This window comes from Taudactylus pleione, unplaced genomic scaffold (assembly GCF_031769625.1).
Source record: "Taudactylus pleione unplaced genomic scaffold, aTauple2 ptg000016l, whole genome shotgun sequence".
NCBI lineage: Eukaryota > Metazoa > Chordata > Amphibia > Anura > Myobatrachidae > Taudactylus > Taudactylus pleione.
The window spans coordinates 10,081,393-10,107,953 of record NW_028284418.1 but is presented as its reverse complement, the minus strand read 5'-3'; the positions used below and the strand labels follow the sequence as shown (position 1 = coordinate 10,107,953).

Here is a 26,561-nt window from a genome sequence, read left to right as displayed (position 1 = left end):
GTCTTATGACCCTATTTGAAAAATGAAGGGGGCGTAAATGCACTTTCTGGCCTAGGGCACTAAAAAGTCTAGTTACGCCTCTGATGATACAGTTCTCACTACTCTTCAAATAGCTGTATTTGCATTTATTCCCTGTAATAAACACACTAGCAAATGGACTTCCATGGCAAATTTTTACAAGCCATAAATATTTCCCAAAAGCAACTACGCAGTCTGATGCCGGTTTTCTTTCTAATATTCTTTCAAAATCTGCATCCCAGACAAAAGATTGCATAATTCTGTCCTCTCTACTGGCCAATTCCATGTATCCTATTTCTGAAGAGAGAAATGGGAATGATGTTTTTTTAAGGTAACTCAGTTTAGCACTGTTTAAGCATATGTTACATATATTCACATGGTGCCTTGGATTATGGCATTTGTGCACATGCAAGCCATCTCTTAAATATGCTACATAGTATTAGCTTTTTACATATGACATACATGGATTCTGGATTGGTTTCTCAGCAGCATTCATCTTGGCTGCTACTATGGGTAATTGCCATCTGTCTTCTCCAGTTTGGTCTCATGCAAATTTGTACATAGAGGTATAAGTTTAAGGGGTCTATTTACTAAGCAGTGTTAGGAGACAGAGTGAAAAGTGATAAGGTGCCAGCCAATCAGCTCCCGACTGTCATTTTTCAGTCACAGCCTGTGACATGACAGTTGGGAGCTGATTGGCTGGCACCTTATCACTTTTCACTCTGTCTCCTAACACTGCTTAGTAAATAGACCCCTCAAATTGGAGTTCATTCTATTTTCTGTTCTTGTAAATTAAGTTTTGTGCAGGATATCCATATTCACCCTCAGTTCATATATATTGGATCACATACTAGCACCTAAATACTGGTCTCAAGTGAAACCTGATAGTCAGCCTTTTCACAAACAGCCAGCCAGGAAGAAGAAAACTCTTAGGGGTAAATTTACTAGTGAGAGTTTTTAGAAGTGAGTTTTAGAAATGATGTTGCCCATAGCAACCAATCAGATTCTACTTAGCATTTAAATAGCACCTTCTAGAAGATGATAGTTAGAATCTGATTGGTTGCTATGGGCAACATCACTTTTAAAACTCACTTCTAAAAACTCTCACTTTAGTAAATTTACCCATTATAAACAATGTATAAGGTGGAAAGACAGGCAGTGCAAATTGGAGGTACACAATAAAACTGTTTAATTTCCTCAAAATTACAGTTTGTTACATTATTTCAGTTCTGCTTAGCGTTTTTTTTTTTTGTGTCACTTTGTCATGCTGGAAAGCCAGCCCAACTTGAAGAGGGACGGTGTCTGGGTGTCGTCTTCTTGTGTCGCCAGTTGCCTGAACAAAGAGCCTGGCCGGAAACTGTCCTCTTCAGTTTGTGGGACGGTCAGAGGAACCTGCACGTATCAGAGTAAGGTCAGGATACAGTCATATACCAGTAACCATCTACACAGACAGCTGCAGGAATAGTGCTCATGGGGTTCAAACCACTTCAATCATTACCCTAATGTATGCGATATTTACTCATTACATAAACTCATGCAATATAATGCAAATAGTGTTCAGCATAGCTGTCTATAGATATTATAATTCTTATTAACTAGACTAAAAATAAAAAATCATGCAGAAAACTATCCGTGCATTATGCTAATAATAATCATCAAGGAGTTTCAAAATACTGGCTGTGTAGCAATAATACTTATTTAGATAGGGTATGGGAAGTGACCCTCTCATTGCTGGGACCATTATACTTTGGTTGGTGTGTCTGGGGAAGGGGTAGGGTTTGGTGATGTGATGGTGACTGTAAATATGCACATGAAGGGAGGACACATAACTGAAGCGATGCGACGATGAGCAACTGATGAGAGCTGAAGTTAGAACACAATAGTTGGTTGGTTGGTTTTCACTAAGTGTGAGCAGATAGCGTGTAGTACTTTTATTAATATAGATATGTTTTGTATGGAGGTGTGTGACTGAAATGCAGTGTTTAGTGGGTATAATAAGGATGTATTGCAATATTTGTTTGTCTGATGAAACTTTAGCGTTGTTAGAGGTGGGGGAAGATTCAATTGGGTCGTCCAACTGTTCACCAATGAGACCGTTGAGAGGATTGCAGATTGTGTGACCACATTTATAAGAAATTGGCACAGTAACAATATAGTTACCAGGACTCCTGCAATTTGAAAGGTACTCCCACTATGGCATTTCTCACTTCTGTGTGTGGGGCAGTGTCTTATGATACTGAACAAGCAGAACGCACTGTGTGTACCAGTGCAAGACATCCAGAGACATAATGCACTGTATAATAGAACGTCCTCCACTATTCCCTTTAATATAGGTTTATTGGTCATTTAATGTTATTTACTACGGGGATGAGTTTCTTTGGGGTTTTAATTGTGCTATAAAACTAAATTACATGCATTAAAAGACAGAAAGGCTGACTAACGGAACCACGGCAAACCACTGAGAAAATCACACAACAAAATACCCAAGTAAGACGAACTTGTGTTTCTAGAGCAGGATATGACTCGTTAAAAGCTAGAAATCAATTTACAGGAATTTAGATGTAGCAGTGAAATACAACTGACTTGTCAGAATATAACAGATTGTTGGCACTCGGAATGAACAGCACTTGGTGCACAATTAAACATCAGTATAAACATTTCTAAAACTCCCCGTGTGCTATATAAAAAGATTTAACATTTTAATACAGTATTTTAGCATAAAGTTGGCAGTTATGTAACATGGTCAGAAACTCTACAAGTTAAAGGCTAATTACCATAAATCAATAAGAATGATAATAGAATGACCAGAAAAGAATACCATTCTATTGAATCATAATAAAAAAAGTCAGAAAAGTTTAATCGGCTCAGCAGGATTGTACTTGTAGATGGGGGAAGGAAACTCTTGATTTTGTTATATATAAATAGGTTGAGTAATAAATAGTATACTATAAAAATGTGACTTTATTAGTACAGGAGGAGGTGCAATCTAAACAAGCTTACCATAGATAAAGCACATGGGTAAATTGGCTTCCACCCATATGAATATAAAGAACTAAGGTCCCGATTCAGAGCTGGTTGAAAACGCCGTCGCAGCTGCGATCTCGTATGCAGATGTGTGAAAATATGCAAATATAGCAGCTGCTGCGATTTTTACTGAGACATGTACAGTCAGCGTATCGGATCCACCACTAAGGGACACACATCAGTCGATCATTAAACTTCTGGAAACACTAAGGTTGTGCAGAATGGATGTAGGAAGCAAGATGCCTGACCCATTTTTACTGCATATGGGATCGTAGTCACAAACGTCAGCATTCTGACCGTTTGTGAATAAGGCCCTAAGTTCAGTAACTGATAGCATAATGTGTCAATTATTTATAGATTCCCTCATAATGCAGTCAGTGCAAAAAGATTGTTTCCACGTCTGCCTGCCTCCAACCTGTAGACAGTAATAAAAGCCTAGCCAGGAAATTCTAAATCTGTGAGCATTACGTCAGTCACGGGAAATGTATTTGAAGTAATACGGTTATATTGTAGAATATAATTTGATATTGATGTCAGCGTGGTTTAATCACGGACCAGTCACACCCAGCAAGTAGGACTGCACTTGCAGTAAAAAGAGACTGTTTTCTTTCAATGAAAACCATGCGACCCAAGACATGACAGGAAATCCCTGATGCGTGGATCTGCCATCTTTGCCGAAATATGTGGTTGAAACAGACTTTTATCCCTAAGCATGGTCTGAGCCATCCTTCAGAAAAAAAATAATATATAGGATCAAGGCTTCACAGCCACACCATAAATGCCGGCCAAGGGAAGGGAACTCATGTGGAGGAGAGGTCCAGACTAAACAGATCTAGGGGTAGATTTACGAATGCTCCTAAAACAGACAAGTGGTGTTGCTCAAAGCAAGTCTGTCATTTTCTAGTATGTAATAGAGGAATGATAGCTAGAATCTGAATGGTTTCTATGGACAACACCACAACTTGTCAGTTTTAGAAACTTTAGTAAATCTATCCCCTGGTCCTAAGGCATGCTCCACAGAGAGCCCGCTGCTATGTAGAATTTCTGCATACTATGGGCCTGATTCAGAGCCGAACGCTCTGACCAGAGCGCTCGCTCTGAATCAGGGCCCTCCTCCATTAAAATGGAGCGTCCTCCTGGACACTCTTATAGCTGTGGGTCACCACCCACAGTATATACGAGCGTCCAAAAAGATGGTCGCGATGGTCTTGACCATCGGACTTGCGACGGAGACCCTGCGGTAGGGTCTCCCTGCCACAAGCCCTGGAGTGATTTTGGCTCTATCAGAGACAAAATCACTCCCACTGACATCACTAGAGATGTCAGTGGGGCCGGCTTCAGACGGTAGGCGTTCCCATGGGAACGCCTCCGTCTGGCAGGCACGCCCCGGCACGCCCACCTAAGGGGGCGTGCTGTCAATCAACATCGACAGCACACCCCCTTTGGTGTGAGACCCGGAGCGACAGCTTGGCTGTCGCAGTCCGGGTCTCGCGCATGCGCAGGACGGAGCTCCCTCCGTCGTGCGCATGCGCAGTGGGGAACATCGACCCACTTGCGAGCGTATTGCTGCTTGCGAGTGGGTCTGAATGACCCCCTATGTCCTTCTTGGATAGTTCAGTGCTACCAGAATCTCCCTCTCTGAATGTTTCTGGTCATCTGTGGAAGCACAGTTAATTGAGGGAACAAGAACATCCAAGGGACCAAATTTGAAGTCCACCAGAAACCCCTTTGCTGTCCTCATTTTTGTGAAAGCACCAGGTGGTGTAGCCAAACCAAAAAAATAGAGCCCAGAACTGAAAAGGATGGAACTAAAGAGAAAATGAGGCAATGTGGTCCCTCCCAGGTTTTTAATCAGCAAGAATGTGCACCTTGACGTCCATCTACACCATGACCTCATATGCTGCTGCATGCTGTGGAAGACCAACTTGAAGGAGGCTCGGATATAGGGACGGATTCAATTAGCCACGCTAATTACTGCAGCCTCGTAGCAGATCACATAGACTGCATTTAACATGGATTTCTGTACGCCCTCTCCTTAGGTTCGAACAGAATTCTGCAGTAGGTAGAGTTTTATACCCTTACCATGGCAGCCGCGAACACGTTAAACCATAGCCATGGGCACTTAACTCAGAATGTATGGGTTAACGGGCATTAGCTGTGGACTTAAAGCACAAGGAAAAGGGCTTGCAACTGAATGTAGCTCCGGACGGTAAAAACTGATAGCTGCTCTAGTGTCTGATTTCTGGCAGGCTTGCCTCAGTGAGGCTGGTCTGGATGAGGAGTCCCAGCTAATTAACTGAATGTTAAAACAGCCCAAATGGCAGCCTCAGTGATGCAATCCATACTTATTGAATTGCTTTTCTTCATTCTCATGAATATTGGTTCAAACCATAACACTTCAGCCTGCAGGGTGTGTAAGTGCCAAAACAGCTAATTGAAAATTCGATAATTATACATTGCAATTATTCTTGTGATTTACTATCACACCTTTCAGCTGAGGATGTGCGAGATTTGTATTGAGACACCCACTGGAGCTATTGCAGCAGTACACAAACGCAGCATCGGACGCAGATCCAGCAAACATCGATTTCCTGAGTGAGTCTATGGTAACTCAGAATGGTTACCGTAATTGAGATGCCAGAGCCATGTTTCGGGCGTACGGGATCGCTGATGCTGAATTTGATACGCCCCTGAAAAGGTCAAGACACGTCTGTGTATTTGTCCAACACTCTCCGTTGCCTCCCCCTGACGCTCCATGCCTGTCGCTCACATATATCTTGACGCAAGCGCAGTGGCAAAAAAAATTGCTCTAAAGCATCGGCATTGCGTGAAACTCTGAATTAGGCTCTGTGGGCCTGATTCAGACCTGGTCGCAAGCGCTGAGCGCTCGCAACCGAGTCGATGGTCGCCCAGAGCGCATGCACACGATGGAGCCGGCTCTGCGGCATGCGCGAGACCCAGATAGCGACGGCCAATCAGTTGCTCCGGGTCTCGCACCAAAGTGGGCGTGCTGTTGATGTTGAGTGACAGCACGCCCCCTTTGGTGGGCAGGCCGGGGGATGGCTGCCCAGATGGAGGTGTTCCCATGAGAAAGCCTACCGTCTGGAGACGGTCCCACTGACATCACAAGTGATGTCAGTGGGAGAGCTTTCGGCTCTGTTAGAGCCGAAAGCTCTCTGGGGCTTGCGGCCACGAGGCCCTACCACAAAGGCCATCAACCTGGCCGCTCGCATTAGCTGTGGGTGGCAACCCACAGCAATGCGAGCGGCCAGGAGGCCGCTCCATTAAAAAAAAAAAAAAAAAAAAAGACGCACTGATTCAGAGCGAGCGCTAATTATGTAATTAGTAATTATGTGAAGAGATCTGCAAAACATGCACTGTTTGGGGTCCTGAGTTTGAGAACCTGTGCCTTACTGTTTGTCTGGTACTTCCTGCAAACATTCCCAGTTTATTTGGAATGAAGATCCTGTGCCATTGATCTCATGTGACCTTCACAGCCAATCAGGAGCTTTTAGTCACAAAGTTCCTCATCTGCAGTGGAGTGAGCTTGCACCTGCCAATACATGGACTCTTCCAACTATCATTAATCCTGGGTACACACTGCTCAATATATAGTTCAGTGCATCTGGCAGTCTGTACACACGTAATGTCTGAATGACAGCATGGCAGATGCAATATATCTAAAAGATATGTCGTTCACATCTGCTCGTGAACATACACACACACACCAGGCCAATCCATATGCTGGCCATAGGAACCAGTGACATCACAGCCGGTTCCTGCGGCCAAACATATTATGCGCCGATTGGTAACGATGTATGTTTACTAAAAATCCGTCGGTCGTTCGGCCAAGAGTGTATCCAGTATAACACATGATTATACAGACTTGCTCAGAAGACATTTAACAAAAAAGTTATAAAAATGAATAAAGCTGTGACACAAATATATATGTTGCCTGTTCAGAGGAAAGCTGTGGTTGTGTGTATGAGGAATACTGTTAATTCCTAATTTATAGAACAGGTTTTGCACTCACCTGCATTTTCACATCTTCTGCCATCCTGCCCATAGATTTTGCCTTTCGTGAGCTAGACATACTCAGAGGGAGCAGCCCAAACCTAAGAAAAAAAAAATATATATATATATATTTTTTTAAATCATTACTTGGTCTCTGCTGTGTAGTTACAGAATGGAGATCTTTATCATGCTGGCTTTCCCAACAAATAAATGAAGACAAGGGGATGGGACTTGTCATTAATGAGTAAATAGCAATACTAATTTTCATATAGTAGGTGCTAAGGTACCAGTGCAGGGTGCTATCTGGGGAACATCTAAAACACAGGTTCTCAAACTCTGTCCTGAGGACCCCAAACAGTGCATGTTTTCCAGGTCTCCGCACAGAGGCCCTGATTCAGAGCCGGACACTCTGACAGAGAGCTCGCTCTGAATCAGGGCCGTCCTTCTGAATTTTTAGAGCGGCCTCCTGGCCTCGCGTATAGCTGTAGGTGACCACTCACAGCTATAGCGAGCGGCCAGGAAGATGGTCGCGATGGTCAAGACCATCGGGCTTGTGACGAGACCCTTGTGGTAGCGTCTCGTTGCCGCAAGCCCTGGAGTGCTTTTGGCTCTATCAGAGCCGAAAGCACTCCCACTGACATCACTTGTGATGTAAGTGGGGCTGGCCCCAGACGGTAGGCGTTCCCATGGGAACGCCTCTGTCTGGGCAGCCACGCCCCCGGCACGCCCACCAAAGGGGGCGTGCTGTCACTCACCATCGACAGCACGCCCCCTTTGTAGCGAGACCCATAGCGACAGCGCTCAACGCTCGTGGGCGGGTCTGAATTAGGCCCAGAATCACAAGTGAAATAATTAGCTCCACCAATGGAACTTTTAAAATGTGTCAGTGAGTAATGAGTACACCTGTGCTCCTGCTGGGTGACCTGGGAAACGTGACCTGCGTGGGGTCTGAGGACAGATTTTAAGAACTGTCAGTTCTTTCCTTATATATGCAATTCTGTTTTTGCTCACTATGTTTATCAATATGCACCATTATGTGGCATCATAGTGCTGAGCCTTCAAAACAGTACTTCTAAATCCAAGGTTAATATCCTGTTGTTGTGGTACATAGATCCTATGATGCAAAGTACCGTATTTGACTGGATGCCAATGGGAGGACGTTGTGCATTTCCTGAATGCCCAGTGTGGAACTTCTGCTGGTAAATTGGTTTTCTGCTCCTGTTAGTAAACCGAACAAGACCTGTATGGAAATAACATAGTAACAGAAGTATATTGTAATTTAAAGAATATAATTATTGCTAATGTGATTGAGATAAAGAGCTGGGGTTCTCTGATCCGGAGTTTGTGATCTAGATCACTAAGTGACTCATGTAATCAATTCCTTTTTCAATCTAGAGCTATCTAGATAGTGGCCCATGAACATGCATACATTTAATGTGTTGCTATTTCCAATACTCGGCACAAATTTATAACATACACTCAGCCCTCTTAAAGTAAATATTTAGACTCACTGAAGTTCTCTGCGCCAGTCGGTTTAGATTGACATTCAAGTGTGGTGTGAAAACATCCAAATCGAATGGGTCAATGCATCTCTCCAGCTGATCAGCCACTTGCTGCATTCTAAAACATAAGGCCGTCTATTTATCCATTACGTTGTCACATAGAAACATTATGCCACAGTACCCAGATAGCATTAGGCACATACCTGGAGTCAGACTTGTTTTTACCATCTTCAGTGCGGGAGCTGAGAATGAGGCATATGTAACGGAGGTCAAACAGCAGCTGCAGAGCTCTGGTCTGTGTGAGGGAAGTGGGTTGTTTCTGCTAATTAAACAAAAATCATGCAATTATGTATTTTATATATTTAGTAAGATACATGCAGAAAAGCTTTAAATTTTTTGGGCACTTATAAAAACTGTTCTACAGGTAAATAAAAGCATATAATTGCCCATATAAGACACCGTCATTTTTCTAGAAAAGCTTAGAAGGTAAAAAAACAAACATCTGCTTTCTATGTGCTACACAACCATTTACAGATGTGTCCTTACACATATTTGTGCAGTTGAGCCATAAAAAAACCCCTTGGCGTGCCAGGTACCGTGAGACTCTGCTAGCACCGGGCGTCTTTTATTTGACGATAATGCATCTCTATGCCAGCAGACTGTGCTGATTAATTTGGTATGTGACACTTGTATATCTGTGTATGAATCTGAATAGGAAGTGCTACAATGTAGCATGCGCAGCTTTTTTCATTCCAAGTTCCGTTGTGGTCCATATACAGATTTACAAGTGTCACATATCAAATTAATTAGCACAGTCTGCTGGTGCATCCTAGTCGCATTGCACCTGCGACTTTGGGGCATATTCAATAAGGTGCGAAAAGTCAGTTTCTGCGGAAAAGTATCACCGGAGACATCATTTCGCCAGTCGAAAACTTATCCCCGTATTCAATCCCAAAGGCTTTTCGCCGGTGTGGAAAGTCAATGCATTGGAATAGGCGAAAACGATTCGCCTATGAAAGCTGAATGCAGAATTGGGGTTTTGGGGGTGCAAGCTTGCGGGAGCCACCCTGCACCCTTGGGACAGCCCCCAAAAGTAAACTGTGTCAGAAAATAGTTTAAAAAATACTTAACACCCCAAAAAATGACTTTGAAACAGGGAGCAAAAAGTATAAAGTTGTGGGACACGCTTAAAAACTAGCAAAATAGACTCCAGGGGGGTCCCCAAGTATGCCCCAGGTGTATTTAAAATTGCAGGTGCTTGCGGCAGGTGGATTTTTTTACGTTTTTTAAAAACTTCACTTTAACAACTTTAAAATATGCTAGGACCCATTTTCGTGTACCCCAAATTTGCTGGGACTACTTATTTTCAGCAAAAAAACTGCTAAATGCTATTCTTCACCACTTTTGCAAAGACGATAATCAGCAGCTATTGAGATCATTTAAGTACCCCAAATACCTTCAACAGGCCTATTCGGGGGTATCTATAGTGATCCCCAATGTCAGTGCATCTTTGGGGGGGGTGTCAGGCTGATCTCCACAAATCTGACAGGACTTTGCCAGGTCCGAGTTCGCCGGGTTCCGTTTTCAACGATTTCTAATTGAATACGGGGATAAGCACGATACTTTTCCGCATGGAAACCCAGCGATGTTGGCGAAAAGTCCGGCATGTGAAAAGTCCGGGACTTTTCGCACCTAATTGAATATGCTCCTGGGATGCATTACCTGCAATAAAAAAAAAAAAAAAAAAAAGAAGCCTGACGCTAGCAGAGTTTCTCGGGACCTGGTGGCTCACTCATGCCAGGCAAGTTGTGCTGCGAGGCGAATTGAGGCTAGATGTATGAGAACTCATCTGTATACACATTTACCTGGAAGACAGTTTTCATACATCCTTCGGCATATATGAAAATTCACCTGTGACTGATTAACAATGAAGGAATGAAGGAAACCATTATGTAGTCTGAGCCAGTGTTCAGCCTATCATGTTGCTAGGAACCAGGTACAACAATAAGACATGAAGTCCAGGGCTATATGAATGCATTGCTTCAGGTGTCATTTTGCGTAACCAGGACAGACAGCAAGAAGCATACGGCCATCTCTCACTGCATAAAGGGCAGTAACAGCCCATCTCCTGGCAATGAGCTGGCTCTCAGCACTCAGTTATAGGATGTCACTACTGAAGGTGTAAGCTGCATTCTTATTACTATTGGCTCTGATCACAAAGTGGTTGCCTGCATTGTGTGCAGCTGACAGGTACACTTTAAAATTGTAAATTTATGATTTTCTTTAAAAGTAATATAAGGAAAACTGAACACTGGCACGCTGTACCTTTCCTGCAGTTTCCTGACACAGCTTCTCATAGGCACTGACCACTTCCTCCAGACAGGTTCTCAGCAACTTCTGCAGGGTCACTTTGGGTAGTGCGTGCCCTCCTACACGGTTCACAGCTTGACACAGGCTGAACAAGAGTGACTGGACGTACCAGGAACACTGTAGCAAGTGTACATATACATTATTAGCAGACAACACATTTATTGCACATATATAGTGAGATCTATATAATAATCTGCTAAGGTCTTTCCAGTTTCAAATATGCAAGGGAGACAAGACAGACGCTAGCCTAGTAGGAGAGGAGGAGGAGCCTGCCACTGGGAACGAATTAAGTATGGGGGCAGGATGGAGAAGGGGGGGGCGGGTGAGTGTGGTGGGACAAAGCAGGGGCGGAGCAGTGCATAGAGAGGGGGCAGAGCAGTGCATAGAGATGGGGCAGAGTAGTGGGTAGACACCAAGGTAACTCAACATATGCTGGGCCCCTTTACTAGTGATTCTAGAAAGGCATCTGCACATGCACCTGATCCCGTGCGCATTCCAGCAGCAGTCTGTCAGCGGTTGACAATCTGCTGCAATTTATGGACAGGGAGGGGGTGGCGACAGCCTCAGTTTACCAAAACGGATGCCTGTTGCTGCCGGGTGGGGTTTGAGAGACCAGGATCTCCGTCGGCTGATGGAGATTTCCTGGCCTCTTGTACTCATCTGTGAAGGCCGGCTTGCATGACCCCATGGTCACTCAGCCTGCCGATGGGCTCGCAGATGATTTAATGCTGCGTCCTTGGACGCAACTCAGATCAGTAATGCATGCAGGAGACGCGAAGCCTCCTGCTGCATTACCATATTGCAGCTGCTAACATCTCCGTTTGCAGCTGAATCACCCCCAATATTTGTTGGGCCCACAAAATGCTCAATCCCCTGTAGGTAAGTGGTGGTTACATTTTACATGTTTTTATATTTTTTCCTAGCTGCATTTATTTTACCATAAATAATGTACCAACATGATAGAACACACCTGCCCTGGCAGACGGATTTTTGATGTCACACTGCTTCCTGCTTCAGTCTCCTCTTGAATTTCTATTTCCTCCCACTGAGTGGCAGTCGCTAGTACTGACCCGGCTGTGTTAAGCAGAAGGGTATGTGTGAAGGAATGAACTAGATGCTGGTGAGAAAAATAAAAAAAAAAGTACATTGTAAGAAAAAAATATGAGATATGGTAAGAACTTACCTTTGTTATCTCAATTTCTACGAAGTCCATAGGGTTCCACAGGATACCTTGGGGTATAGGTGATGACATCAGGCATCGGGCACCATAGAGTTAAGTTTTCAGCCTCCCAGGATGCACTAGGGCCCGCCCCCGAGCCAAGGCATCTCAGTTACGTACCAAGCCATAGGCCAGAGGAGGAGAAGGAAGAGAGATAAAAAAAAAAAGATTTGGACACACGCAAGAATCACATTCTCACCAGAGGGAGACGGAAAAACCGGTGACCAGAGCGAAGCCCATCTGCAGCACAGGTGCGACAGGGCGGAAGTCCTGTGGAACCCTATGGACTTCGTAGAAATAGAGATAACAAAGGTAAGTTCTTACCATATCTCATATTTTCTACATCAGGGTCCATAGGGTATCCACAGGATACCTTGGGGATGTCCCAAAGCAGTATCCTTTAAGGGTGGGGACGCTCCTGTGCTGAAAGGAGAATCCGCCGCCTGAAGGAAGCATCCTGAGAGGCAAAGGTGTCAAACGCGTAATACCTCACAAAAGGTATGGACCGAAGACCAAGTGGCAGCCTTGCAGATCTGGACTGCAGATGCACCACGTTGAGCAGCCCACGAAGGACCCACAGACCTAGTGGAATGAGCCCTCACAGAGGAAGGAATGGCCATACGAATCCAGCCTGCCACAGTTTGCTTTGATGCAGGCCAACCCTTTTTACGAAAGCCATAGAGGACAAACAAGGCGTCCAACTTCCTAAATGAAGAAGTGCAGTCAACATAAATCCTTAAGGCCCGCACAACGTCCAAAATGGCCTCACCCACCGAAAGATGCGGTGAGTTGAAAGCCGGCACAACGATTTCCTCGTTGATGTGAAAACTGGAAACAACTTTAGGAAGGAAACCAGGACGAGTGCGCAGCACCGCCCTGTTCCTATGAAAAATCAGAAAAGGGGGTCTACAGGAGAGAGCCCCTAAGTCAGGAACACGTCTGGCCGAAGCAATGGCCAGAAGGAAAATTGTCTTAGCTGTCAGCCATTTGGTTCAAAACGGCGGTCCCTGGAGAGCCCTCAGGACCACAGCTAAATACCAAGGCGCCACCGGTGGAACCAGAGGTGGCTGAATTCTGAGAACACCTTGAATAAAGGTGCGCACATCAGGGATTGCAGCAATCCTACGAAGGAACCAGACGGACAGGGCAGGCACCTGCACCTTCAGGGACGCAAGGCGAAGCCCATGGTCCAGTCCCGCCTGTTGGAAAGCTAACACTCTAGACAGACGGAACTCCCGAGGAGCATAACCTCTCGGCCGACACCACCGGAAGAACGTATGCCACACACGATGGTATATCCTTGCAGAAGATGGTTTCCGAGCTCTTAGCATAGTTTGCACTACAGAGCTGGAAAACCCCCCTGGACCTTAACATGGCCGTCTCAACAGCCACGCCGTCAAAGACAGCCGAGTCAGGTCCGGGTGAAGACAAGGACCCTGTGCCATCAGGTCCGGTCGTAGCGGCAACCGCAGAGGAATGTCCACGGACAGACTCTGAAGGTCTGAGAACCAGTGCCGCCTGGGCCACGCGGGAGCTATCAACAGGAGCGTAACTCCTTCCTGTTTGAATTTCCGGATTACCCGAGGAAGAAGGGAAAACGGAGGAAACAGATAAGCAAACCGGAACGTCCACCGGACGGACAGAGCATCCACCAGAGACACCTTTTCGTCTCTTGTGCGAGACCTGTACACCGGCAACTTGTTGTTGTGCTGTGACGCCATGAGGTCAATCTCTGAAAGACCCCACCTGTCCACCAGCAGTTGAAAGACGTCCTGGTGCAGAGACCATTCCCCCTGATGAACGTTCTGGCGACTGAGAAAGTCCGCCTCCCAGTTTAGAACTCCCGGGATGAATACTGCTGATATGGCCGGGAGATTGCGCTCCGCCCAAACCAGGATTCGGGACACCTCTAGGAGAGCCGCCCGACTTCGGGTTCCTCCCTGCAGATTTATGTAGGCCACGGTGGTAGCGTTGTCTGACTGGACCTGCACTGTGTGACCTTGGAGAACCCGATGTGCCTGCTGGAGAGCATTGAACAGCGCGCGGAGCTCCAAAATGTTTATTGGAAGCTCTGTTTCCGCCCGAGTCCACCTGCCCTGGAACAAGTGTGGACCCGTGACTGCTCCCCAGCCCCGAAGACTGGCGTCCGTTGTCAACAGGACCCAATTCGTCACCCAGAACGGACGACCCTTGTTGAGATGGGTCATTTGCAACCACCAGGCTAGGGACAGGCGAACCTCCGGCGTGAGTACCATCGTCTGGGACCGTAGACTCTGAGGCAGTCCATTTGGACAGGATCAAGTGCTGCAGAGGTCTGGAGTGAAACTGGGCATATTCCACCATGTCGAATACCGACACCATGGAGCCCAGCAACCTCATCGCCGAGTGCTGAGACACCTGGCGATTCTGCAGACAACTGCGCACCCTCAACTGCAAGGCAGAGATCTTTTCCCCCGTTACAAAGATCCTTTGCTGGCCGGAGTCCAATAAGGCTCCGAGGTGCAGAATCCGCTGAGATGGGATCAGGATGGACTTCTGCCAATTTATCAACCAGCCGTGCCGTTGCAGTACTGCAATGGTCAGGTCCAAGTGGCGTAGAAGGAGCTCTGGAGATCCTGCCACCAACAGAAGGTCGTCCAAGTACGGTAACATGCGGACTCCCTGCAGCCGCAGGGAAGCCGCCATGACCGCCATCACCTTGGTGAAAACACGTGGGGCTGTCGCCAACCCAAAAGGTAACGCCCAGATCTGAAAGTGGTCGTTGCGGATTGCAAACCTGAGGAACTGTTGATGGAGTAAAAGAATAGGGATATGCAGGTAAGCGTCCTGTATGTCCAACGACACCATGTAATCCCCAGGTTCCAGCGCCAGAATGATGGACCGTAGGGTCTCAATCTGAAACCTCGGCACCCGCAAAGACTTGTTGAGTGCTTTGAGGCTGAGGATCGGACGATACGACCCATTGGGTTTCTGCACCAAAAACAGATTGGAATAGAAACCCTGGCCCTTCTGGGAGAATGGAACAGGCACTATAACTCCAGCCTGGAGCATAGTGTGCAAAACTTTCGGCAGTTCCAAGGCTTTGTTCCGGTCTGATGGAAGACCCGTGGTGAAGAATCGAGACGGGGGCCTGTGCCGAAAGGAGAGGGCGTACTCGTGAGAAACCACCTCGAGAACCCAAGTGTCTGTCGTGGTAACCGACCAACACTGGGCGAACTGCAGCAGGTGACCTCCCACTTTGGGATCCCCCAAAGGGAGGCCCGGACCGTCAGGCTGCAGGCTTGTCATCTGGCTTAGGGGCCGGACGTCTGGTACTCCAGGCCTGCTTCCGGGGCTTGGCCGATTTTTTGGGGCCAGCCTGTCGTGGAAAGGACTGCATCTTAGGCCTACCATGGGCCCTATAAGGCCGAAAGGACGATGTACCTGAACTGGAAGGAACTGCAGCAGACGGGAGATATGCAGATTTGGCTGCCGCCAGCGTGGCTACAATTTTGTCCAGGTCCGGACCAAATAGGACTTCTCCATTAAAAGGCAAAGCTTCCAAGCCCTTTTTGGAATCAGCGTCCGCCTTCCAAGATCGCAACCATAAGGTGCGACGAGCAGCTACAGCTCCCGAAGAAATCCGAGACGCCAGGGTACTGATATCCAAGGCCGCTTCATTGATATAAGTGGCCGAATCCCGGAGATTGCCTATCAACTCGGCCTGTTCAGCCGAACAGTCGGAATCGAAAGACGCCTCCAAAGTATCAGCCCAGCGCTCTATAGCTCTGGCTACCCAACAAATAGCCATAGCCGGCCTAGCTGCCCCCCCCCCCCGCAAGTGAATAAACGGACTTTAGGCAGATCTCCGCCTTACGGTCCGTAGCATCCTTAAGGGAACACATGGAGGGCATGGGCAATGTGGCACTACGGACTAGGCGTGTCACATGAGAATCCACCTGTGGAGGGGATTCCCACTTAGAAAAATAATTATCCGCAAACGGATAAGCCACCGCCAAGCGTCTCTGAGGCTGATACCGTTTGCCCGGATGTTTCCACGCCTCCTCTAAATGGTCCACTAACTGACCCGAAAGAGGAAACACTGTGGCGTCACCCTTAATATCCTTAAAAAAGGCATATTTAGACTTGGACACCGGAGGATCTTCATCCTCAATCACTAAAGCTGTGCGGACCGCCAGAATAAGTCCAGGAATATATACCCTGGACCTAGCATCCGATTCTTTAGTACGGAGAGGTTCCTGGTCAGAAAGATCCAGAATCTCCCCATCATCAGACGTCACGTCGTCATCCTCAAAAAGGAGCGGACAGAGACGCCATGGGCCGTTTATGTGGCCTCAACACAGACTCACCTTGTAACACGTCCGACAAGTGCTGTACAGAACTCGTCAGAGAATTAACCCACGCAGGCTCCTGAGAGACTTGGGGAGGGGAAATAGGGAGACTGTGTGGTACCATCAATTGTCTCGGGAAACCCTGCATGGGTGACGACACCACTAACTGCTGGGACAATCCCATCTGTGTGAAAGCAGTCTGCGGAGCTAACTGGCCTACGAGGGTTGTAAGCGCTTTGGCGAAACAAGCCCAGGGCGGCTCCTGTACCGGGGCCGTGACAGTAATTTGTCGCGCCAATAAATAACACTGCCGACATAGCCCCTCCGCGCTACCCTCCCCCTCCGCTATAGGTACCTTGCACGTAGTACACTCTCAGACATGACGGTAAGTATGTGACCCCTCTCACTGATACTCGTAGTATAGTGAGAGACCACCCTGCAATCACCGCACCGCAAGGGCTTCACCATGCTCTTGTAAAGATGGCCACCGAGGAGCATAGAGGAGGCCGGCCTGGGGGAGGAGCGCTGCCACAGGGCCAGTCAGCACAGTGCAGAGAGGGCTGTGTGCAGTGGGGGAGGCGCCGGCTGCGTACAGGGAAGGCGCGCTCCCCTGGCATGCAATTAACCCCTGGGACGCCGCAGCGCTACCGTTCAGCCGTGGTCCGCTGTCCCAGGGGGGTAGTGGAAGCGCAGGTTAGGTACCTGGCTCCACGCTGCAGCCAGTCCCCAGGGAGCCCCCTGCCTGGGGACTCAGGACCATGTTTCAGCAAGGTCCCACCGCGGGACCCCGCTGCCCCCCTTGGATCTGGCCATGGTCCCAAACATCTGGGGTCACCGCTAGCTGTGACCCAAGATGCTTACCAGCATCCCCGGATCGGTACCGGCGTTCTGGTACCGGCGGGGGTGTAGGGAAGACAGCATGGATGTCAGCACTGACTGTCCATGCTGTACTTCCAGATGTGCAGCCACAGCTGCATTGAAGAAAACTTCAGGGGCTCTTCTTAGCCCCCCTCTAACAGGTGCATCCGACTCCGGCCGGGCACCAAACGAAACTGAGATGCCTTGGCTCGGGGGCGGGGTATAGGAGGGGAACCCTAGTGCATCCTGGGAGGCTGAAAACTTAACTCTATTGTGCCCGATGCCTGACGTCATCACCTATACCCCAAGGTATCCTGTGGATACCCTATGGACCCTGATGTAGAAATGGGCAGTTTGAACGTGGTTTGCTTTTAAACTCGTCTGTGAAACTAGCAATCAATAAATAAAAACAACAGATTACAGAAGTTATAACTATTATCTAGAGAACTAAAGTATTATACTGCTTCTTAGAGAGACACAGAGCCTGATTCAGAGACGGACGCGAATGCGATGTTACGCAGATCGAGCGATTGCCATTGCGCATACGTGTAAGCCACACTGCGAACGTGCTGGGATTGGTTTGCGTTTACACATGCACAGAGGATCCATTCATAAACTAAGCGACAGGTAGTCAGCATTTGGGGGGGGGGGGCGTAACGGGGGGTTGTTAATAAAACGCAGGTGTTGGACCGTTTAAAAGCAGTTACATGGGTGTGTATAAATTAGCTCTTGCGATCTCCTACGCAGCACGAGAGCCCTCTGCATGTCAGAAGAGCTGCATTGTTTGCGGCTGGTCAGACCTGCCACAAGGGCTGCTTGATGTGCGTCGATGTTACCAATATTTTTGCAGGTAAGCAATGTTGTACGCAGATGAGAATGCAGCAGTCCTTATGCTCGGACGATCTTTGGAACTATCAGCATGTTTTTTTGCAGCTACGTACTGTTCAAAAACACAGTCGCGATAGCATTAGCGCCTATCTCTTAGTCAGGCCCACAGTGTAAAAAAGCAGTCACAACTGGAAACTATTCCTTTACAGATCATAAGCAATAGTAGGCCATTATGTAAAAAAGACATTAAACACCGCCCCCCTCCCTCCCTCTCCCCCCCTAGTGGCAAAAGCATCACAAATAAAACAGTGTAACATATTCTTGCAGTTACCAAGCAATGATTTGAATTAAACAGGCTAACTCAGTAATTGTCATTAAACAGGTTTTGTTTTCAACATTTGAATGACCAGCAATACAGCTGAACATGCTGTGTAATGAGAAAGTGATCTGATAGTGTGATCTATAAGCTTGGTGTATGCAACTAGATTGTGAATACTGGTGACAGCTAATAGCTAGAACTAGTAGAGATGATTTTTCTAAATGATATGGGACATACTTTTACCACGACCGAGCTCCAGATGGCGTAAGCGTCCAGGGACTGTTTAATGAGTTTATCTTTCAGCTCTTGCCACTTGCAGAGAACCTGTGGCTTATCAGCAATCTTTCCTTTACCAGACTTTTTTCCAGACCTAGGCTCCCGTAAACTCTGGTCTAAAATACCAGATTTCCCAAGGATGCACTGTTTCAAATGAGGGCAAAGTTCACTGAGTGACTGGCATAACCTTGCCAGGAAGAGTACTTTACAAAGTTTAGAGCTGAACAGAACAGTGATATGGTCAGAGAGTCCTATTTGTGCAGCCATCTGTAACTGTGTCCTCACGGAGTCCTGGATGTGCTGCATACAGGTAAGGCAATGTTGACTTAACATCTCCTGCACTGTACTTGCATCACCGTACCGATCAAAGGCTGAAAGTTTAGCGCCTGTTGTGATAGATTCGTTCTGCTGATCAGTGGCAGACGGGTCCCGTGGCAGATAAGAGAAGAGGTCCTCCAACTTCATTTTTAATTTAGAGTCTAGTGCTTGACAGAATCCCTGAATGCAAGGAGTGACTGCTTGTGCCTTCAGTGACAAGCCGCTGTGCCGCTGGGGTCCACGGCTTCCCACGTTAACCCAGGCTGCATCTGTCGGAAGGTCACTTTGGTTCTCAGACCATAGGAAGGAACAGATGTTGCTCTCATGTTGGATGTGCTTAACTGTGTCTGGATTCCCTTCAAGCTCCTGCAGAGAGGAGAGTAGGAGCTGTACAGAGTCGTTGGATATGGATTCAAGGCCTTCTTTTATTAATGTCTGGGAAAAAAAATCAGAAAACAATTGTGAGAACAATTATATTTTCAGCAGCTACAAATATCACAGTCATATATATTGTAGCATACTACCAATGTGGGTCATCCCACAAGTCGAGTCTTTATTAGGTACATAGGATATACAGAATACAAGTTAGTTAATGAAATAAAGTGGTATTCAGGACTTGTGCAAACCAGCAGCTATGTGCCTTACAAAGGAAAATATAAAGCAATGACTTCACAATTGTTTGTTATTGGTAATGTTGTGATTGCTACAGCTATGTGTGGGTGCTGTATAGGCCGACAGTGGAGCTGGAATGCAACGGAAATCCTTGCTGACACTTTTTTTTTTAGTCGCAGGAACCACGTTCTGTCACATCTCTCACTGCTGTGACTGCTTGACTACTGTCAGTACTACTAAGAAGCACCATGTGCAGGAGAAACAGGAGCCTGGCTTCATGGCGAGTTTCTGCTCCTGTCTCTTCTACGCACGTCTCAGACAATGAATTCATTAAGTACCCAATGTGAGTTTAGAATATCTTTTGAATATAATAATGTCAAACTTTCCCAACAAATCCAAATGAACCCTAATGTTAGTTTTCAAGCATTTATTGACTTATTTTACAGCTGCCCTCACATATAGCGATGCGAATAACCAGTATGGACAGGACTCCAAATTACTTCATGTATAAGCAAAATACAGCCAGCAATAATAACATAACTACAAAATAATGATAACAGCATATGTCAATAGGAGCTATTAAAATGGGTTGTCATATTAAATACCATGTTTAAGAGCACATATAGCAGTAACAAAAGCACAATATGTAGCACAACCATACAAATATAAACTAAATTAATATAGCTTTTTTTAATTATAAACCCCTGTAAAAATACTCCCATCCAGAAGATGCATTTTGTTTGACACAAAGCAGTCATTGTGATGCTCAGGACTGGCAGTCTCACTCTTGCTTGGAATATCAATTGTCTTGTTAATCAGCACAAGTGGGTGCTATGAGTGTCAACACAATTGAACCACTTGGAACCGGGCACTGATATTCTGTATTTTTTTTTATCACTATTACACAAGCACAGATAGAAACCACTGATTAGGTCTACAGTAAACATATAAGCACTTGTGTAAAAGGAAATGGGCGCTTACACCGTCCACTATGTGCAGGCAAATAAGATTCCCAGGACTTACTTAGTTTTTTTGTATTATATGGAATGAGTAATCCCATACATCTCACAGACATATACAAGTTGAAATGTGCTTATTATATGCGTGCATATTAAAATTTAAGTCAGGTTTGTTAACATAAATTAAGAGTTTGGACAATGTACTTAAGCTGTATATTACAACGCATAATATAGGAGGGCTTACCTGGAGCCTGTCCAAAAACAATTGTTGCAAGAGATCCTCCCAAAAATGAATAGGCCGATCCAAGAGACGCTGACAAACTTTCTCCCAGTTCTGGCTCATGGACTCGCTAGTCAATAGCTTCCACACAGCATCTCTGATGCCTGCCAGGCCCTTCAGACTCGTTACATACACTAACAGAGCAGATATACCAGATTTTATATCCTCATTGCACCTAGAATGAATATACACTGAATATCATTGATTCAATAATAGCGAAGTCAAATTGCAAATTATAAAAATTTTAAATTGATCATCAAAATTCTAATTGACGATTGTAAAACTAACTATAGGCAAGCTAAACTCAAAAAGCCATTATTTTTGTTTCTGTCCCATAATTCCCTCATCTCTTAAAAGATTAACCTTGTGTGTAGTGGCACTTCAGCCCTACTAGTAGTTGCATACAGAAGCCCTGATGGCTTTAGCAGCAACCTCAGGCAGATTGGTGCCCTACAGTCTGAATACGAGAGATAATATGCATGCATTTTTGTGAACGTAATGCGGAAGCAGATGTGCACGATTTCAGTCCAACTCTCAATCAGGCCCTTCATTTTCTAGCTCCGAATTGGTGACACCGATTCGTAGAGAAGGCCGGGATTGGACCATTCCTGCCCTTGGCAGCACATGGACACCGCAGCCTGTCACTGGGTGTGGTAGTAAATTAAGATCATGAGATCAACTTCCTGGATTACGTCCCTTTCCCCCTCTCTTCCCATTACAGCTTGTGTTTAGTAATCATGTTAGTACCAGCTTTATCAGAATGACTGGAGATACACTGTCAGTATTTTGTACACAAAGTAAATCTTGCCGGGTTTCATACATGTTGATCCATTGCTGCAGAGTTTCCCGCAGATAATCCTGGTTTATAGGATGAGCCAGTGTCCGCAGTGTGGGCTGGAAATCTACAATGGACGGTGGAAGGTGCTTGAACCAGCTGACAGATTGCATTTCTTCTCTCAATACGTTAATGCCTTTTCCTACAATGGAAAGCAAAACAAATGAAAAAATAAATCCCAAAACACGTTGTATATACAGTATGTGCATGTGTGCATATAGAATGTGTCAAGTTTAACTGTAGTCTGCACATTGTGGTGATTAAATCAATATGTAAGAGAATGCAGCCTATAAATTAAGTAGGGACATCACTTAGGTACTGCATTAATTGAGTGCACAATATAGCTGTGAAGGGGGGAAGGGTAAAGTGTAAGTGTTACAATGAAGAATGATAGAATGTCACCTGTTCTGTGCTGAGCAGTTATCATCTCTAACATAGAGAATAAAAGACCACAGTTAAGAGCAGGGTTAGGTGGCACGTCTTCTGGCTGCATATAGAAAAGAGCATGAGCCTGGTAGAGGGTATTTGCCAGAAGCTCCACTAGAGAACACACCTGGGACTTCACACCTGAACCTGAAATTCAAGCAAAGAAAATGCAGTCTATTACAAACACATTTACTCTCACTGTCTGACATGCACTAGGCCAGTGGTAGCCAACCCTTGTCCTCAAGAGCTACCAACGGTGCATGTTTTCCAGGTCTCCTCACAGAATCACAAGTGAAATAATTAGCTCCACCTGTGGATCTTTTCAAATGTGTTAGTAATGAATACAGCTGTGCACCTGCTAGGTGGTCTGGAAAACGTGAACTGTTGGTAGCTCATGCGGACCGAGGTTGGCTAACCCCTGCACTAGGCTGATCACAACTAGCTGTTGAATGGGTGTTGGGTGATATTGCACTACAGTAAATACAAGTCACTGGCTTGGAGATGGAAAGGGTTTTTGCAGAAATATGGCAAGATCCAGTGAATAAATTACAACCAAATTTCTGATTAAGAAGATCAATTCTGACCATGAAAGAAGGGCAACTCAGTGCAATTCCCTGACTAAAACAAGTCAAATTAAACAATTGTTTACCATGATGTGGTTGGTTGAGCAGCTGCTGGATTCCAGCTTTTCTAGCCAGCAGGAAATCTGCCAGGGCTTGACGCGGAGAGCTATCCTCCAGGAGCATAATAGAGCAAAGTGCCTCAGCCACATTTTGATCAGATGCTGAAGGACACCTGAGGAGGGACTTGCTTTCCTGGAGTATGGTGGATCTGGAAAGAGGGCACAGTGATGTTTCACAACGACTTACAGGAAAAAAAACAGAACTTTTCTAGGATAAAATGATGATTACTTGAACAGAAACAACTGTCTGGATATTTCAGGTGTACAGGTGCTTACACACAAGGTAGAGAAAGCCATTTTTTGGTCTCAACCAATAATCATAATAGGCTGTAGCCTCATTTCACTGTAATATGAAAGGTAGAGAAGCACCACCACAGCAACTTTTAAATGCATCTTGGATTTATTAAACAAAGAACAGATTTAAGCATTTACTTTATACTACTATATCTAGTTAACACCTAAGCTTCGAATTTGATAACTTAATAGCAAATAGTGATTATCTTGATATTTATGGTGATTATACAAAGTTTAATATGGTGTACGAAACTTGGAAGCCAATGGTTATACTAATACTGTGCATAACTTCAGGTGATTTTGTATAATATTCAATTAAACACATTTTAACTACTGTTTCACATACATGCAAAGTAGATTTAGTGCTTACCGGAATGTCCCAGCTGCAGCCACCTGGCGTATTAAGATGGGGAACCTAGCGAGGACAGGGCTGTAGCGAGAGGAGGAGGAGTCTAGCTGGAGCAGGGAGTGCAGGTGACAGCACAGAAGGTAGAGCTGTGTTGCACGGAGGTATTGAGATGATTCCATTGCACTCCAGATCTTTTCTGGAATCTCTAGCAAAAGCTTGATCTGAGCAGCAGTGCTGTAAAACTTTTCCTGGGACTAGGTAAAAATAATAATTGAAAAAAATGTATATTAGTTTAATGTTAAATAGGTTTTTACCTTAAAATGTGTACTTCATTATGCTATGTATTGACTCATTTGAACATGTTTTTTTTTTTTTTTTTTTAATAAATGCACCATACAGCAGAAAGCAAAACAAAAGGGCAATTTCCAGTATAATGACATAGTAAATATACAAAAGAGGAAGACATATCCGATAAGTATAGTAAAGACAAATCAAGGGCTGATAACAGTGTGGTAATTGCAGCCACGATAGAGGCAAATTTAGGTTCTTCCACTGTGGTGCAACTTAAAGTCCCAGCATGTCTTCTAGCAATAGACTAAAATGGAATGATGGGACTTGTAGTTCCACCAACATTGGAGAGCCACGTTACCTTCAATGCCTTCAAATTGTGCATTTGATTTTACAATGTTTCCAACCTCACCTACTGCTTAATTTGCTATAACAGAATATTTGTTGAATGAATATACTTTATAACAAAAAAACAAGAGCAAGTTATATCTGAGTAAGTTATGTAGTGTTGCAAAGGTTTTTATACTCAACATTCTATACACTTTAGTAAACTTGAAACATTTACCACTGCAGTACTGCCTTTAAAAATAATCACAATCCAGAGGGTGCCACCTCTCCCACTGTACACGATGGAGCCCAGTCAGGTCATAGCGCAATAGTATATAGCTATATATTGTATATATGATGGGATCCAAAGTGTCAATGTGTCATTCTTCTGTGACTGTAAATAAGGAGGGTCACAATACAATGTATATAGGATATTTAGCAAAATAGAACCTAAATTGTGCAACAGAAACTAACTCAAATGTTGATTATCACTGGAATAGGGGAGGATAAGGGCAGAAAGTCTGTGGAAACACACCGTGCCACTTGTGATCCATCCGATCAACCAGCAACCAAATGACCAGGTCGGTTAGATTTGATCTTGTGTCACCAAATTGCAACAGACTCGATCGTATCATCAAAATGCCCAGCTGCCAGATCACTTTGTGTAGTATAGGGTAGTGGTACTCAAACTTTTTTGAATAACGGTGCACTACAGTATCAGGATTTTTACTTCTCATGATACCCCTAGATCAGAGGTTCCCAAACGCGGTCCTCAAGGCACCACAACAGTTTAGGTTTTAGACATAGCCATGGTTGAGCACAGGTGGTTAAATGAAATTGACTGAGGTACTAATTAAGGGCCTGATTCAGCAAGGCACGCACACTTACAGACGCACGCGCTGCGAAAATATACTAATCAATGCATACGCACGGAGACCGCAGCACAAGATAGTCGCCCAGCCCCATATTAAGCCATCCATCTCCCTTTACTCAAAGCCTTATCAGCACGCAAGATAGTGTAACCATCGACCACAGTTGCATAATAATGGTTAACCAGACTTTGCGCAGGATCTTGGCAACTTCCTGTGTGCATTTAGTTTCATCACTGCGAACGTCGCCGCACTGGCTGAATTATGGACGCCCCTAAAACGGCAGATCAACGCACAAGCATGTCTGCATTCGCCAGACCACCCCCCCATCACCACCCACAAATGGCAATGCCCATCAATCAATATCGGAAGGGGTCTGCATATGTTTACCCGATCGCACTGGCTAGTTCGGGCACGCGCAATGTGATGCATACGCAGTACGGAAACAACGGCCAAGTGCGTGCGTTCTCTCCTGAGCGTTCCTTGCTGAATCAGGCCCTAAGTCAGCTGTACTCAACCATGGCTATCTCTAAAACCTGAACTGTTAGGGAGCCTTGAGGACTGCATTTGGGAACCTCTGCCCTAGGTCAAAAGTTTCTTATTAAAATATGTAAAATGCACTTACATACACTGGCATAACAGGGCGGCAGTGCACCTTGAGCCGACTTTACCCTTTGAACGCATGACATCATGCCATTGCACCGAGGGGATAGGGCCACTAGCACCTTGACGTACAGAAGCCTCAGGATGCTCCGGGAGGCAGAACATACTGCAGGGTGCACACCTGGTGCCACGAAAGGACGCTCTGGGTGGCAGTGCAGCAGTGATATTGCCGTTCCAGGCACGCTGTTAGCCATATTCAGGGGCCATGGGGCAGCAACAGCGCAGCCCACAGCTTCTGTTTGTCCACATATTTTATGATTAGTAGCCACCAGCTCTGATTTAGTCTATCACATGGACCATAAATAATTTAAGTTGGTCTTGGATAACTAACCCGTGTTACCAAGTTTGGGAGCCACTGGTATAGGGAAAACTTCTGTGATTCTAAATCCTGTCACGTACCATACATACCACTGCGCCTCCTTGCCTTACCTGTGCCGTGCTGGGACCCCGGAGACCCCCGGCCGTGCTCGGCTTCCCTTTCAGAGCCCCGCAGTACCGCTCCATGTCCCGCACAGCTCCCACAACCAGCCCAGCGCTCTTCCTCATCTCCCCAATGGTGTCCGCCGCTTCGATCAGATCCCGGTATCTCTCCCCGACCATCTGCCGCAACTCCTCCTTCTTCTGCTCGATCTCAGCCCGCACCTTACGCTCCAGACCGCGGATCTCCTCAGCGCTGTGCGCCTCAAACAGGGCGCCGGGATCCCGCAGGTCAGCCACTTTCTCCGCCATGACAGCTACTACTGCCACCACATCCAGGAGCGGATGAACTACACCTCCCGTCGCACATTGCGAGTCACAGCAACTCACTAGCGGCTTAGGGACGCCCGAAGCATGCTGGGATATGTAGTCTGACAAAAGTTATACAGCACGAGAACACTGGAGCAGAACTTCTGTGTCATG

At 45.8% G+C, this 26,561-nt stretch overlaps 1 protein-coding gene across 4 annotated transcripts; it reads right to left on the bottom strand.

Annotated features, from left to right (window-relative positions):
- Positions 1-1,190: 1,190 nt before the first annotated feature.
- On the bottom strand, positions 1,191-26,561 carry COG1 (component of oligomeric golgi complex 1). 4 transcript variants are annotated; one of them, XM_088474534.1, is made up of 15 exons: positions 26,091-26,561; positions 23,536-23,768; positions 22,839-23,020; positions 22,166-22,336; positions 21,749-21,905; positions 20,893-21,103; positions 18,721-19,512; positions 11,899-12,045; positions 10,884-11,045; positions 8,762-8,880; positions 8,568-8,676; positions 8,187-8,296; positions 7,076-7,157; positions 2,502-2,551; positions 1,324-1,410 (listed from the first exon to the last, which is right to left on the bottom strand). In XM_088474534.1, the coding sequence occupies exons 1-14, from the start codon at positions 26,388-26,390 to the stop codon at positions 2,525-2,527; spliced, it is 2,802 nt and encodes a 933-aa protein (XP_088330660.1). In that variant the 5' UTR covers positions 26,391-26,561; the 3' UTR covers positions 1,324-1,410; positions 2,502-2,524. The 4 variants fall into 4 exon arrangements, with proteins under 4 accessions (XP_088330658.1, XP_088330659.1, XP_088330660.1 ...); XM_088474535.1 differs by having other exon boundaries at positions 1,355-1,410; positions 2,517-2,551; XM_088474532.1 differs by lacking the exon at positions 2,502-2,551 and having other exon boundaries at positions 1,191-1,410.